At 42.9% G+C, this 14,425-nt stretch overlaps 2 protein-coding genes across 2 annotated transcripts; one reads left to right on the forward strand and one right to left on the reverse strand.

Moving 5' to 3' along the window:
* Positions 1-5,679: 5,679 nt before the first annotated feature.
* LOC149832560 (glyoxylase I 4-like) lies at positions 5,680-8,017 on the forward strand. Its single transcript, XM_090014579.1, has 4 exons — positions 5,680-5,864; positions 5,953-6,061; positions 7,357-7,567; positions 7,769-8,017. The coding sequence occupies exons 1-4, from the start codon at positions 5,695-5,697 to the stop codon at positions 7,822-7,824; spliced, it is 546 nt and encodes a 181-aa protein (XP_089870705.1). The 5' UTR covers positions 5,680-5,694; the 3' UTR covers positions 7,825-8,017.
* A 317-nt stretch (positions 8,018-8,334) lies between these two features.
* Positions 8,335-13,794, reverse strand: LOC149832561 (fructose-bisphosphate aldolase 1, chloroplastic). Its single transcript, XM_090014578.1, has 6 exons — positions 13,504-13,794; positions 11,133-11,402; positions 10,941-11,050; positions 9,835-9,925; positions 9,441-9,710; positions 8,335-8,796 (listed from the first exon to the last, which is right to left on the reverse strand). The coding sequence occupies exons 1-6, from the start codon at positions 13,672-13,674 to the stop codon at positions 8,518-8,520; spliced, it is 1,191 nt and encodes a 396-aa protein (XP_089870704.1). The 5' UTR covers positions 13,675-13,794; the 3' UTR covers positions 8,335-8,517.
* Positions 13,795-14,425: the final 631 nt, after the last annotated feature.

The raw sequence follows: 14,425 nt of genomic DNA on the forward strand, positions 1-14,425 counted from the left end.
AAGATATGGGTGAGGCTGCTTATGTACTTGGTATAGAGATCCGTTGAGACACAGCAAAAGGTTTTCTAGACCTCTCTCAAAGATCCTACATAAATAAGGTGTTAAAGCGATATGAGATGGATAATTGTTCTCCTAGTTCAACACCCATATCAAAAGGTGACAAACTGAGCCTAAAGGATTGTCCACATGATGATATTGACAAAGCACAGATGAGTGCATATCCATATGCATCAGTTGTTGGCAGCTTGCAATACGCGGAGACTTGTTATCATCCAGATATCTCTTTCGCAGTAGGGGTGCTTGGTAGATTTCAGTCTAACCCAGGCATACCATATTGGAAGGCTGCCAAGAAAGTCTTATGGTATTTGCAAGGGACAAAAGACTATATGTTGACGTATCATAAGGTTAATCACCTCGAGGTCATTGGCTACTCAGATGCGGACTTAGGAGGATGCCTTGATAGTAGAAAGTCTATTACTGGGTATGTCTTCTTACTTACTAGGGCGCAATTTGTTGGAGGAGTGGGAAGCAGATGACCACTGCTGCTCACACCATGAAGACATAATTCATAACATTGTACGAGACTACCTCACAGGCCATATGGTTAAAGAACTTCATATCACAATTAAAGGTGGTTGATTTCATCGAGAAGACACTAAAGGTCTACTGTGATAATGAAGCTGCAGTGTCTTTTTTGAATAACAATAAAAGTACTACGTCATGTAAGCATATGAAATTAAAGTACTTTGTTGTTAAAGAAATGACAAAGAATCATCTAGTGCATATTGTTAATATTGGTACCAAAGAAATGATTGTTAATCCTCTTACTAAAGGGCTAGCATCAGGATTATATTCTGAACATGTATTGAGGATGAACTTGTTAAACTTTTTTTTTGACATATGCATATGAATAAAGTGATCACATTCAGTTCATTTGATTTTTGTTGTTATTTGTTTGTTGTCAATCGCATAAGGATTAGAGATTCAACTAAGAATTTGTAGAATAGATTATAAAGGTCAATCTATTCATCAAGTCATTCCCATAAAGTTTTTTGGTTAAGGGTTTATCGTCGGAACAAATGGGAGAATGTTGGGATAAACCACTGTGGGTGGTGGTGGTTACCCATGATGTGGATAGCATCCCACCTGAAGATGTTCTTTTCGATAAACTTGCACATAATCAGGGGAAACAGTTACACAAACTGTTTCCACTCTATGCCTATAAAAGGGGTATCATGAGCGACCCCCAAAATACAGTGAAAAACACAGTGTGAAAAAGAAGAAAAACAAAAAGGGAAAACATGTCAATAGCCTTACCTTTCATCCGGTGAGGGAACAAATCCTGCTCACCGACTGCATCCAGCAACCTGCGCTCGTGGAGGGCAGCAGTCCGGCTGAGGAGAAGCTTTCCTCTGCTCCAGCCACCACCTGCAGCTTCCCCTGCTTCAGCCACCTCCAACCATCGATCCCAGCTCTCTGATGGTGGCCTCAGGTACACCCTCCACGCTTCCTCTTGTTTTTATGCGCATGCCCAACATTTTTCTCAATCAGAATAAAGGATCTCAAAACGACATGGACGTAGGCAACTCTTGTCAAACCATGTAAAATCCTTGTTTCCTTGTATGATTGATTTTCTTCTCTTCTTTCTGTTTTTGTTTCTTCGATCTATCAATATGTGGTCTATCGATAGTGTGTTATGTCATTCCTCAATGTATCATAGTTGAACAACTTGCAAAAAGAAATAAAACTGCAAAAAACAGACCTGTAAACTTCTTGGAAAATTGAAATGCATTTAATTAGCTATGCACTTGATTTTCCTAATGCAAACTTTTCACTGCAGTGAGAAACTTCAGTTAATCAATCCATTAATCTTCATCAGCTTAAGAAATTTGAGTTTATTGGGTGGATTGTTATCATATGACAGAGCATGGGGGTTGTCTAGGCCATGCATTTGTGAAAAGAGATGCAAGTGCCATATCTTGATGGGATGATGAGTTAACTAGGTGCGGATTCATCGACCATGCATCTAGATTCTGGTCCGATTTTAGACTGAGCTCTGACCCATTGACTCCATTGAGGCATTCACTACAAGAAACCTGTGGATTAGAGACGACCTAAATCCGTCGCTAAACAGTTTAGCGACGGATTAGCTTCAGATTAGAGACGAATAACTTCCATCACGAATTTTTCGATGCTAAGTAGCGACAAAACTTATCCGTCGCTAATTTGCGATGGATTAGCCACATAAATGATCTGTCGTGAGTCTGTCACTATTTTTAATTAGCGATGGATAATATCCGTCGCAAGTCCTTCACTATTTTAAATTAGCGACGGATAATATCCATCACTAATCTGTCACTAAATTTAAAAAAAAAAATTTTGCTCCCTGCCGGGCGGTATTCCGACAACAATAGGCTGGACTTGGATCGATTCGTCGGCGACAGCGGAGGAGGAGGAAGACGACCCACCACCGGATCCCAGCAAGTCGTACTCCCTCGGCCCCAAGATCTCTGATTAGGTCTCGCAGAGGTCGAAATGGACTGATCTTGTTGTTGACGGCCATGACGGAGATGAGGCCGGTGTTGGGGCGGATGGCGTCGTTGAGGCGGTCGAGGTCGAAGAGGCCGTCGAAGCCGACGGGGAGGTAGGTGGCGTGGAAGCGACCTGCTCCCTGGCGCGCTCGACCGCCTCGTCTGACGTCCAGTCGTAGATGTGAGTGCGGGAATGGGGGTTGCCAAAGCGGCCAGTGAAGAAGGGCAGCATCGCGTCCAGCACCCGCGGGTCCACCAACGACGTCGCCTGCATGTCCAGGTACAACGGTTGCCCTGCGATCCGCACGCCCTTCATCGAGATTCCCCTGCCCTCCTCTACTGCGTCGGAGTTGGGCGACGACTCGACGACAGTTGCGATGATCGACATCGGCCAGTGGGATATTTCGGCGAGCCTTACGGCGACGAGCACGAGGCTCCGCTTCATCGGCCAGTGGGATCATCGGCCAGCGGGATCGTCCGGCGAGCCTTTCCAGTGGTCGCTTGACCTCCTCGACGCCAGGGATCTGATGGGGCCAAAGGAGAAGATCAGGACGGAGGCAGGGAAATTGCTCACAAGAACACTCGTTTGAGAACGGTTTAAATGGAACATCAGTTTAAATTTCGAACGGGGGGAGAGAGGGAAAATTTCGCGCCTTAGGTGGGACGGTTTAAATTGAAAATTAACGACGGAATTAGCGAGGAAATTTTTTTGCCGCTAATCTGTCTTTAATTAGCGACGAAAAAATTTTCTTGCTAATTTCGTCGTTAATTTCCTATAGTTTTTGCGACGAAACTTTTTTGTCGCCGATCTGTCGATAATTAGCGACGGATTTGATACAGAATTTGTACTGTCGCTAGTTTCAAAAATATTTCAAAGATTGGTGACGGATAATGTTCTCTCGCTAGGTCCGTCACTAATTTGCGACAGAAAAAATCCGTCGCTAATCAGGGTTTTTCTTGTAGTGATTGGATAATTAGTCTCTTGAGATATTCCGAAGCCTTATGAAATCAAATACAAGTGCCAGGTGAGATAAGGATGAGGGGTTAATTAGGTGCGGATCTGAATCTAATAAAGCTTTAGATCCAATCTGTCCTAGTACAAAACCAGATTGAACTGTGTTTTTTCTTATAAGATGTTGAAGAGAGCTGCTGGATTTTTGGTCATACCCCACAAACTAGTTTGTCTTTTCTTATTTAATAATCTCGGTTATGGTAGGCCATGAAACCACCTTTTCTTTCTCTTAAAAAAGAAAGTGGTTTCATGGCCTGATCAGGAGGCGCCTCTCAACTTCCTTGCCCTTTCTTGCGGTCCTCGCAAATGACAATTATAGATAATGATTCCAAACTGGCATTGACTACTCTAAAAGGAATTTATAAATGAATCACGTGTTGAATGCAATATTGTATCCTAAATTCTCTCTCTCTCTATATATATATATAGGTCGGCTAAGATCCTACGTCAAAGGCTGGGATCCTTAGGGTCGTCAATGCACAGCGTATCCAACCCAGAGAGAGAGAGAGATTTACAAATAATACCCCTTCAATCTTTGACTTATTTACAGATACCCAATTCAACAATTGAAATTTTACGAATGGCTGATTGGATTTGGGAGTTATTTCTCAAAAGATACGCCTGGTGTAACTCTAGAGCTGTTCTAGAGAGAGAGAGAGAGCATGTTACTTGGGGTGATGCTCTGCATGTCTTTTTTGACCGGCACTATTCTAACAATACCACAACTTTTGTCTGACGGTTCCCAGCTAAACAAGTATCCCGATGCGAGAAAATGCAAGAAAGCAAGCTCTCTCTCTCTCTCTCTCTCTCTCTCTCTCTCTCTCTCTCTCTATATATATATATATATATATATATATATATATATATATATAACTGGGATTAGTCTACATCCAAGTGAGAACGTAGACAAAGCTTAGCCTTTGGTTAGACGGCTAGGATTGAATGTACAAATGATGGGATCCATAATCCAGCCATAATTTTGCCTAATCTTGTTGCCTTGAATAAATATCCAGCTACCATAACCAACTTTACCGTTCATATCGGTCGCCACAACTGGCACCAGTGGACATGAGACAACCAATTTCAGTCTTTCTTAATGGTAACTAGGGTGGCATCGGCCGGCCCAACCCGCTAATGGACTGGGCCGTTTACTAACGGGCCAGGTTTTAGCCTGGTTCTAACGGGTGGTTTGAAGAGAAGCCCATGGCCCGGCCTATTGGCCCAATGGGCCAATGTGAAGCAGGTTAGGTCAGGGTCCTGCCTGTCCCAATCTTAAAATGCATAAATGCTTAACTGAAATTATGAGTTAATGAGAGAATAGCAAGTTTTCATGCAACTAATTTTTAATTAGTACCACTAATTGGGTAAATAGTAATAATTAACAGATAACAAGTTACCATACCACTAATTAGGCAAAAAATAATAATTATCCAACTATGTAATAGTTAATTTTTAAAAATTTTATATTATTAAAAAATTAATAAATAATTCAGGCCCGGTTTCGGCCTATGTATATAATGGGCCAGGTTTCGGCCTTGTACCTAACGGGCCCGGGCCTAAAATCATGGCCCAAACCTGGCCCATGACGGGCCTGAGGGCTGTTCGGCCGGTTGCCCACCCCTAATGGTAACTATTGAACGCCAGTCAACGTTGCATCCCTTGGTCTACTGGTGGTTTCTCTACATTATCCCACAAAGAGCTTTACATTAATTAGGTTGTGGACTTTTGTGAGATTGGCACAAAGTTGCTTGTCAAGAGAAGATCAGTTCAATTTCACTAAATTTTGGTTTCTGACATTCTAAGATCTAAATGCTGTTGAATGTTCTGAATTTCCCTGAAAAGTCTTTGTATGCCTGCTGGTCGCAGGGAATTAGAAATATCCAAGAAACTCTAGATGCGTGTTTGGTTTCGTCCTAAATGCATGCATAAGTGACGATGAAGCATCATGCTTAGCCACAGTAACGCCACCTTTGGTGATAACGTGAGTGACTCACCTCCAGCAAACAAGAAGGCTTACTTGTACAAACTTGCAATGGAATTTAGTCTACGCGGACAAGGCAGTGACGGGTCAGCCCTCTCTCTCTCTCTATATATATATATATAAATATCCATAGGCCGTAAGGTGTGATCGTTGCAAAGAAAATTTTGGTTATGGACTCCCAACAAAAGGAGTTGCCAGCCTCCTCTGCCCTGCCATTGCGCTCATTTAATCATGCCTCCTTCCTCTGCAGATCTGTGAATGACTCCATCAAGTTCTATCAAGATGTGTTGGGCTTTGTTGTAATCAAACGGCCTTCTTCTTTCGATTTCGAGGGAGCCTGGTAATTGTAGGAAGAGTTTCATCTCTATGTTAATTAGCCTTGTACCTAGTCCTTCAATGGCTTTTGCTTAACGATTTTCAGGTTGCAGGTTGTTTCATTATGATATAGGAATTCACTTGCTGCAGTGCAGTTCTGTCAATGACATGCCTAGGAAGCCTGGAGTTATCAATCCCAAAAGCAATCACATTTCCTTCCAAGTAAGAGTACCATCATCTCCTTCATCTCTATACCAATTGGTTTCCAAAACTGAGTCCATGTAAGCAGGGGCGTAGCTAGGATTCATGTGAGGGGGAGGCAAACAGGGGTGTAGCAAAAAAGAAATTATTTGTGTGATAGTCGGGGGTTCGGGGGCTGCGCCCCCGAAAAATTTTTTTTTGAGATAAAAAAATGGCTACAATTATTAATAAAAATCTATTTCATATGGACAAATCAAACTATTTGCTGCAGTCAGGGCTGGGCTGGGCTGCAAAAATGGATAAAAATCTATTTAATATGGAATCAGGGCTGGGCCTTAAAAAAAAAAAATTTTAATGCATGCAAGCACAATGAGGGTGCAAGGATGCCCCACTAAACACATGATGATATGTTGTGGGTGTCTTATACTTTGGACTCCTTCCGATCCATTACCAGGCCGAAATATTTTGGTGACCATACAATGTAGATTTCCAATGGTGGTAGTGAAGAGATCGATCCATTAGGCCCTGTCCAGTTTTGTAATTTTTTCTTTGTACCGATTAGTGTTTTATGATGTTTCCCGCAGGAACACGCATGTTCCTGGGTCCCCACTGAGCGCCGCGTGGCGCTCAGTGGGGTGTACGGAGGAGCCGTACACCGCTGTATATCTTGCAGGCTGATGTAGGGCTCCCCCTACACCCCACGGAGCACCACGCGGTGTTCAGTGGGGACCCGGAACATGCACTGTAGCTACAGTGCATGTTGGGGGGGGGTGCACACACAACACCCTCTTCCTTGGTCATATTTATAGCTGTCTCTTTTTGAAAGTTGGGTACCGAGTATTGAGGGTTAGGGTTTTGAGAGCTCTATATCTTGTTTCTGGATTTCCTTCCTCGCATTTGCTAGATGATTTCTTGCTCCTCTTTGGCATGTGAGCATAGGCCAGAATGTTGAACCATGTATGGTTGCCGTTTGTATAACATGATGATAGTGGTGGTGTAATCATCACCATCATCATTATAAACATCTTTAAACCTTATCCGATCTATCATCCTAATATATGGGACTCTATTTTTAAATATAATTCTGCAAGGTTTTTTTGTGGTTGCCAATGGCACTAGTCCTTTTTCTTGGATTTATGGAGTAGGCTCCATCAAATGCGGAGACCTACGTGAAACACAAGAAATCTCGATAAAAGAAAATAAGATTGATAATTGACTTACTCCTTAATTTTACTATTTTGGTAGGACAAGCAGAGAATCAACAGCTGGAATAGTTTTTATAATGTTTTCTAAGCATAGTGGCTCTAATTTTGCAGTGTACTGACATTGAATTTGTGAAGAAGAAGCTGGAAGAGATGAAAATGGAGTATGTGACAGGGATGGTGGAGGATGGGGGGATAAGGGTTGACCAAGTCTTTTTTCATGATCCAGATGGGTACATGATAGAGATTTGTAATTGCGAGAAGCTCCCAGTTCTTCCACTTTGTTCGTGCCCCATCGCCCCTTCTTTCCTTGCTTCAAACTGCAGTAAGCCTGCTCCGCCCGTTCATTCATCTTTTGCTCTATTTTGCTCGCAGGATGGTTGAAGCCATTGAGTCCTAACAATTGAACTGTGCTTCAAATGCCTGTGGAGAGAGGGAGAGAGAGGATTCTACAAACAGTTTGTGTGTGTAAAAGCTTCGGTTAAATGCACACTACTGATCATCATTAATGTGTTTATCCGTGCAGGTAAACCTCCCAGAGTAGCAACCACAGAACCTGATTGTAGTTGGTGTCCAAGATGAAGGAGAATTTGACCAATGATATGATTAACGCATAGCCTTGTAGAACGTGTTCCTCTTCCATGGCATTTTATGTGACACTTTTCTTGATTCATTTGTATAAAACATTTATTTGTATAAAACTTTTGTTTTAGTAGTTGTAACTGCTGGCTGTACTTTTGTTGGAATGAAATGTTTCTCCAAAAGATTCACTTCAGTGATTTTTTTCCCCTTTCTGGTTTTCCTTTTATTGATACTGGAGAAAATTGGAGGGAAATGGACCTTCTCAGTGATTCTCCATTTGGAGAAAAGTTGAAAGAGGTCTTTGTAACACCAGCACCTAAGAGAAGCCACTTTCCCTCGAAAGAGATGCTCTGGAGGGAAAGTGCTTCCTCATGGGCAAGGTATGAACCAATTTTGATAGGAAAGATGTTTTTGTCCCACCGCATAATTCCTATAAAGATGTTTGTTTCTATCATTTAGGAAAGAAACCATCTTTCTTAGGAATGAAAGCCTCTTTCATAGAAAAGGGCATGAAAAAGACAAACCATTATATTATTGCTTGCGCTATAACCACAGTTGATACAAGGCAGGACAAGAGAAAAAGGGAAGTGTATACATGCTGCACCAAGGCAAGCAGCAGAGCCTACCCCCACATAATACTATTCGTAGGAACAGAAAAGTGTAGGTTGTGCATGGGAAGCTTTCCATATATGCTCAGTAAACGTAGCCCTTGACAAACATGCCCTGCTTTGATTCTTCAGTCTCTCCTTCACCAGTGTATTTGCCAAGCTGAGCAAGAGAGTTGGCCTTGGCTCTCAGGAGCAGTGCATCCTGTGCTGCCTTAACGTTCTCTGGTCGCCCACCCCATGTCTTGAGGCAAGTGTTCTGGAGGGCTCTTGCATATGAGAATGATACGTGCCATGGGTTGGGGCTCTGGTTCATGGCGTTCAGGTTGAGGGTGGCCTCTACTTCAGATTGCCCTCCAGACAAGAACTGTCAAATGCATAGAAACATACATGAGCTCTACATAGCATCATCTATACTGACATGTATTAATTTCCTATTCTGCTGTTCATCTTAGCTCTTATTGGAAGCTTCCTATGCTATGTCCATAATGCTTCCTAATGTGAGAAAAAACATCAAGGCTCTGTTTTGGAAGCTTTTAATTGGAGGTGCATTGCGGATTTCCCAACACCCTCTGTTGTTTTGGAGCAGCGATGCTACCAAAATACTGCACTGGAGATGGAATTGGTAACTCGAACACTACATTTTAACAACATTCACAAGAGGATGTTTTTGGCAACTCCATCTCGGATGCTACATTTCAACACCATTCACAAGAGGATATTTTTCTGGCAACTCCATCTCCGATGCCACATTTCAACACCATTCATAAGAGGATGTTTTTGGCAACTCTATCTATAACATCACATTTTAGCAATACCATACTTTGGTAACACCACATTTTGGCAAAACTATGTATTTGAAACTATGATTTCGGAACGCATAGAAACGGTATTTCCATCCCAGTCCAAGACTCCTAAACAGAGCCTAATAGAACTTGAGTGCTGTATTGCTGCCGCCCACTTAAATTGGCATGAACATGGAAACTTAGAAGAAAGGCGAGATGACAATACCATAATGCCGGGGACGGCTGGAGGGATCCGGCGGTGGAGGAGTTTCAGGGTGTATTCAGCAACTTGCTCAGGGGTGGCCCTGTCCTTGCATTCGGCACCAGGGGTGACCATGCTGGGCTTCAAGAGGATACCCTCAAACATGACATTGTTCTCAGCCAAGTAGTAGAAGACCTCGGCCCACACCTTCTGGGCCACCTCGAAGGTCCGGTCAATGCCATGATCACCATCCAACAAGATCTCTGGCTCAACAATAGGAACCAAACCATTGTCCTGTATGTAAATCACAATGAGACCACACAAGTAATTAGAAGGGCAGTAGTAGTAGTTAAAAGTTGTCAAACTTCCAAGACTAGTGAATTTCAGCAAAAAGCTTCTGCAGTTGTGGTGATCGTACTTGGGAGATTGCTGCATAACGGGCGAGACCCCATGCAGCCTCCTTAACAGCCAGGGCAGATGGACCATTTGGAATGCTCACAACAGTACGCCTGTTTCAAGTTTGCAGTTAGTGTCTCGGTAACAGAAGCTTGTTTTCAAGGGAAGAAGAAATACCAAGTAGTGTTTATACATGGAAATTTTGTGGTAAAAAATAAAATAAAAACATCCAGGATGATCAAGAAAAGAGCCATCTTTTAATCTATTTATTGTCTCATTTTGGAACTTTTGCATGAAGAAACTGCTACAGCCTATAGACATCTAGAGTTGTAAATTTTGTTAGTTTTTAAGCTCCATAGCAGTTTATCAGAAAACCAAGTGATCACTGAACAGATCCTTTTCATGATTACCAACTTTTACTGTAAAATACTTTTATTGCCTAGGCCTAATCTTGGGTAGTGGTGCATATGTGCTACGATCCTTTCCTGATGAAGTACAAGATTTTGAACTCCGTACTATTTACCGAGAAATCTAAAGCCAGGAATCTAGGCATTTCAAGATATTCCAAATAGTGGAGTGTGGGCAATCTGGAACCGACAGTGCAGCACATCAATCGAAGCACATACAAAACTAGTAAAATATTTGAAGTTGGAAAATGTTGATAATTTTTTGTTGTTAAAAGACCATTCTATCTTCTAAGGAGTAAAGACTGGGATTTATCCCTTTGTGACGGAGATGGAGATTAGTAAGTTCATGATGTGAACCCTCCTGCTTTTGTGGTCTATGATTGCTCTCAGTGGGACCTAAAAGGGAGCGTTTGTTTGCGTGGACAGCAGCGTCGGGTCATTACTGTCCACGCCTCACGAACCCAATGCAAATGGCTAATGCGCGAAGCGCCTGGAATACGGTGTCCCAAGCTTCCAGCCGAACACCTTTTAAGTGTTTCTCATACAAGCATGGCCCCAAAAAAGCAACATTCCAAGAAACACCATGATTGCCTTGTAAAAGGCTTAGTTTATCTAGTTCCTCAGATGGCATAGAGGGTTGAGCACAAGTAACAGCACCAATCTAATTAATGCATGGAACAGTGAATGCATGCAGTGGTATCTTGTGGTTGGGATGAATTACCATTTGGCAAAGCGAGCACCCTGCTGATAGTATGCTGCAGAGCGCGACGCAAGACCATCAAGACCTTGGCACCATGATTCATCATTCGACCCAGCAAGAGGAACCAAACCCTGTGTTTTGTATACACATGCTCGTTATGCATCACACCATACTTGGCGGGGCCATCATCATCACCAGCGGAAGGGTAATTACCTTGTCGACTTTGATGCCGGGGACGATGTTCTGGCTGACGAGGACATCGACCATCTTGCGGCCGTCGGTGGTGGACTGGTAGAGGGTCTCCTCGAAGAGGATGGCGCCGGAGACGTAGTTGCCGAGGCCAGGGGCCGATAACAGCAGGGTTCGGTAGGCCTGGCGGTTGGCCTCCGTGTTCTCCAGCCCGATGGACGCCAGCCTCTTCCCGCACGTCGCGTTCGACTCATCCATCGCCAGTATCCCCCTCCCAGGCGACGCTACGGTTTTCTGCACGGAAAAGGAGCCACCACCCATCAGCATCAGCAGTGATGAGGCGTGGTTAATTAGGTGATCGGGCCCGAGCATTTTGTCAAGGTCACGGGCCAACACAAAACACAGAAAATCGCTGCGCTTGCAATGAAAAAGATTGTTGTACAGGAACTCATTACATATGCAGTGATTTTCTCTGTAACCTATAATCAGGTCAGAGCTTGAATTAGGGTTGGGATTGCTGCACACAAAGCAATGATTTTTGTATGCTACGTATAATCCGGTGAGATCTTGTCAGAGTTTGAGTCGAACTGGGATTCAGTTGTAAAATTGCTAAAACCGAATATGAATCCAATAAATTATCATTCAAAACTGATTTTGTTTACTGAATCTAACTAATTGGAAGAGGAAACCGCGGCACCTCTTATGTGGTTTTCTCTTTTGCAGATACGAGAACCGAAACCCCCAAGAACGCTTTCATTTTAGCACGCCGGTCGATGCAAATCCACCATCCCATGTTTCTTTTGGGGGTTTTGGGCCCTGCAGAAATGCACATGCACGCCGGTCCATGCATTTCTGCGGAAAAGGGGATTTTTCGTCACAGGCAAACGCCCCTTTAATGTGGGTAGAAAATGATCTGTTGCTAGGATGTCGACAGTTTGAGTTCGGGTTGGATATCTGATAAATCTAATTTGTACCATGAGGAGTTGGTAATTTCCAACGTCTATCCCGATGCCCACCTCCGATGGTGCTCAGCCACCTTATTAATTACTCCAACGAGATGCTTTGAAAGCCCTAACTACTGTTTGTAAGCAGAGGTACCATCCTACCTATTTTGTGCTTTCCTCCCTCTGGCTTTACTACAAATTAGGGGTGTCAACTGGTCGGGTTTGGTTTGGACCTGTGTGAATCCAGATTTGAACCAAATTTTTGGGTATGGTATTAGGTCCATTAATTATAAAATAAAAAAACCATACCTGAACTCGATAAAAACTACATGAACCAAACCCGGACCATATTCGGTAAAACTATATTTTGTATCATTTTTACATTGAAAAATTGTGGGTCTTAATCAAAACTCGGGTCGGGTCCAGTTCTGGTTTAAAGTTTCACAAACTATATCCAGGTCCATGTATTAATCGGACCTTTGGGTCTGAACCCAAGTCTTAATCAGGTCTTCTTATTTATCACCGTACCCGGGTTGTGTTCGGGTAAACCAAGTCCGTTGACACCCCTAGTACAAATTGCTTTTTTTCTGTTACGGTGTCTGTCCTTACGTTTCTTGTTCATGTGATGGTCAACATGGATGGCTAAAAAAGTATTTTTCATGTGATAAGCTTTATTTTGCTAAACACTAAGCTGGCAGATCTCAAAATTTAAATTTTTCATGTGATGAACCTGAATAGTTCAGGTACGACGCTATGTTAGATAATTTTTTTTTTCATGTGATGGACATGGGTAGTTCAGGACGATGAATAGGCACACTAGTGGAAAAAAAAATTATTTTTTCATGAATTGAACATGGGTAATTAAACACTGCTGAAAAAGAAATAATTTATCTTTTCATGTGAATGACATGAGTAGTTTAGGACGAGATGCTATGCTGAATTTTTTTTTGCTCCTGTTGAACATGCTTAGATGCTAATTAGGCTGATTTGCATGGACCTTCAAGCATTTTGAACCAGTTCAAACCAACACAGGTCAGCCTATTTAAAACTAAATTTGAGCCTTGTCCTCTGAAAAAAAGCAAAATACCATATTCTTGTATATGTTTCGAAACTGGTGTCTGAAGGGACAACCATAAAATCCACATCCTTTCAAATAACTTCAAAATGAAATTCATGGGATTTGTAGATTTCACACTTCCCTCGACTGACAGCTTCCAAACAGAGCCTAATACTTAGTTTGAGTAGCTTAAACTACAATAAATGAGAAAGTGAGAGAGTGTCATAATCATGTAACAAGCAAGACAACTCTCCGGGGGCGAGGGATTCACCCACGGAGTTTTATGCTACCGAGACAGTGACGACATACATACGGCGGCTAAGTCCAGCGTGACTAGGTCTCCATCTCAGGCAGTTTCTTCATGTCATAAAAAAAAGGTGATAAAATCATATACCGCAGTCTTGACGAGCTCATCGGCATAGGAGCTGCCGGCACGGACGACAAGGGTGGAGGCAGAGGCCGAGTGCACCCTCAAACCGGCGGTGGAGGAGCGGAGTGACTGCCCCTTGAGGAAGTCGGACTTGTCAAGCACCGGGGATGACTTGAGCAGAGATGCGCTCGCCATTGACTCTCTCTCTCTCTCTCTCTCTCTTATTCCTTTTCCTTGAAGGCTTGGCTATGAAATGTCTGGCCCTCTCTTCTCCTCCTCCTCCTCCTCCCCTCTTCTTCTTATGTTACATAGCTACTTTTTTTAGCTCCTCCATCTTGTATACTTATAAGGATAGCTCAGGTTTCATGGGTGTTGATTATGAGGTTCATATCATCCTACCAGTCATGTGGTGACACGTGTATGATAAGGACACTTGGCTGCATGCGAAGGAAGGAGACGAGATTGTATGAATGGTAACCTCTTCTTCCTCCTCCACGACCATTGCCTTGCTCTTTTGAAGTGACCAAACTGCCCCTGGTCATTAGCCATGGCATGGCTGGATGAAAACAATCAGACATGGCGAATTGGTTGTCCCGTTGGTGAGTGCCATGAAACTTTTGTTTTGAATGATATGAAGGCCAGCAGATTTGTGTCATGAGACTCTAATGTGAAAATTTGTTGGCTGTGTTTATTTCATAAATGGTCACTAGAGTATGTATGTGGGTGAGAAGCCATGTAGGGCTCCCCCCTCATCTGATAGAGGTGACTTTGACGGGACGTAATAAGTTCAAAACCCTGGGTGTACTATCTGATAGGCAAGAAGGGCCTCAAGGGTTTTTACCAAATGGAGGCCAACCAATGTGCAGTCGGAGATGGAGTTATTTCCCCTTAGATTGTCCCAAAAAAAAAATTTTGAGAAGCAATGTGCAAAAACATGAGGTAGTGT

The sequence above is a fragment of the Nuphar pumila genome, chromosome 7 (genome assembly GCF_984573655.1).
Source record: "Nuphar pumila chromosome 7, dmNupPumi1.hap1.1, whole genome shotgun sequence".
Classification (NCBI taxonomy): domain Eukaryota; kingdom Viridiplantae; phylum Streptophyta; class Magnoliopsida; order Nymphaeales; family Nymphaeaceae; genus Nuphar; species Nuphar pumila.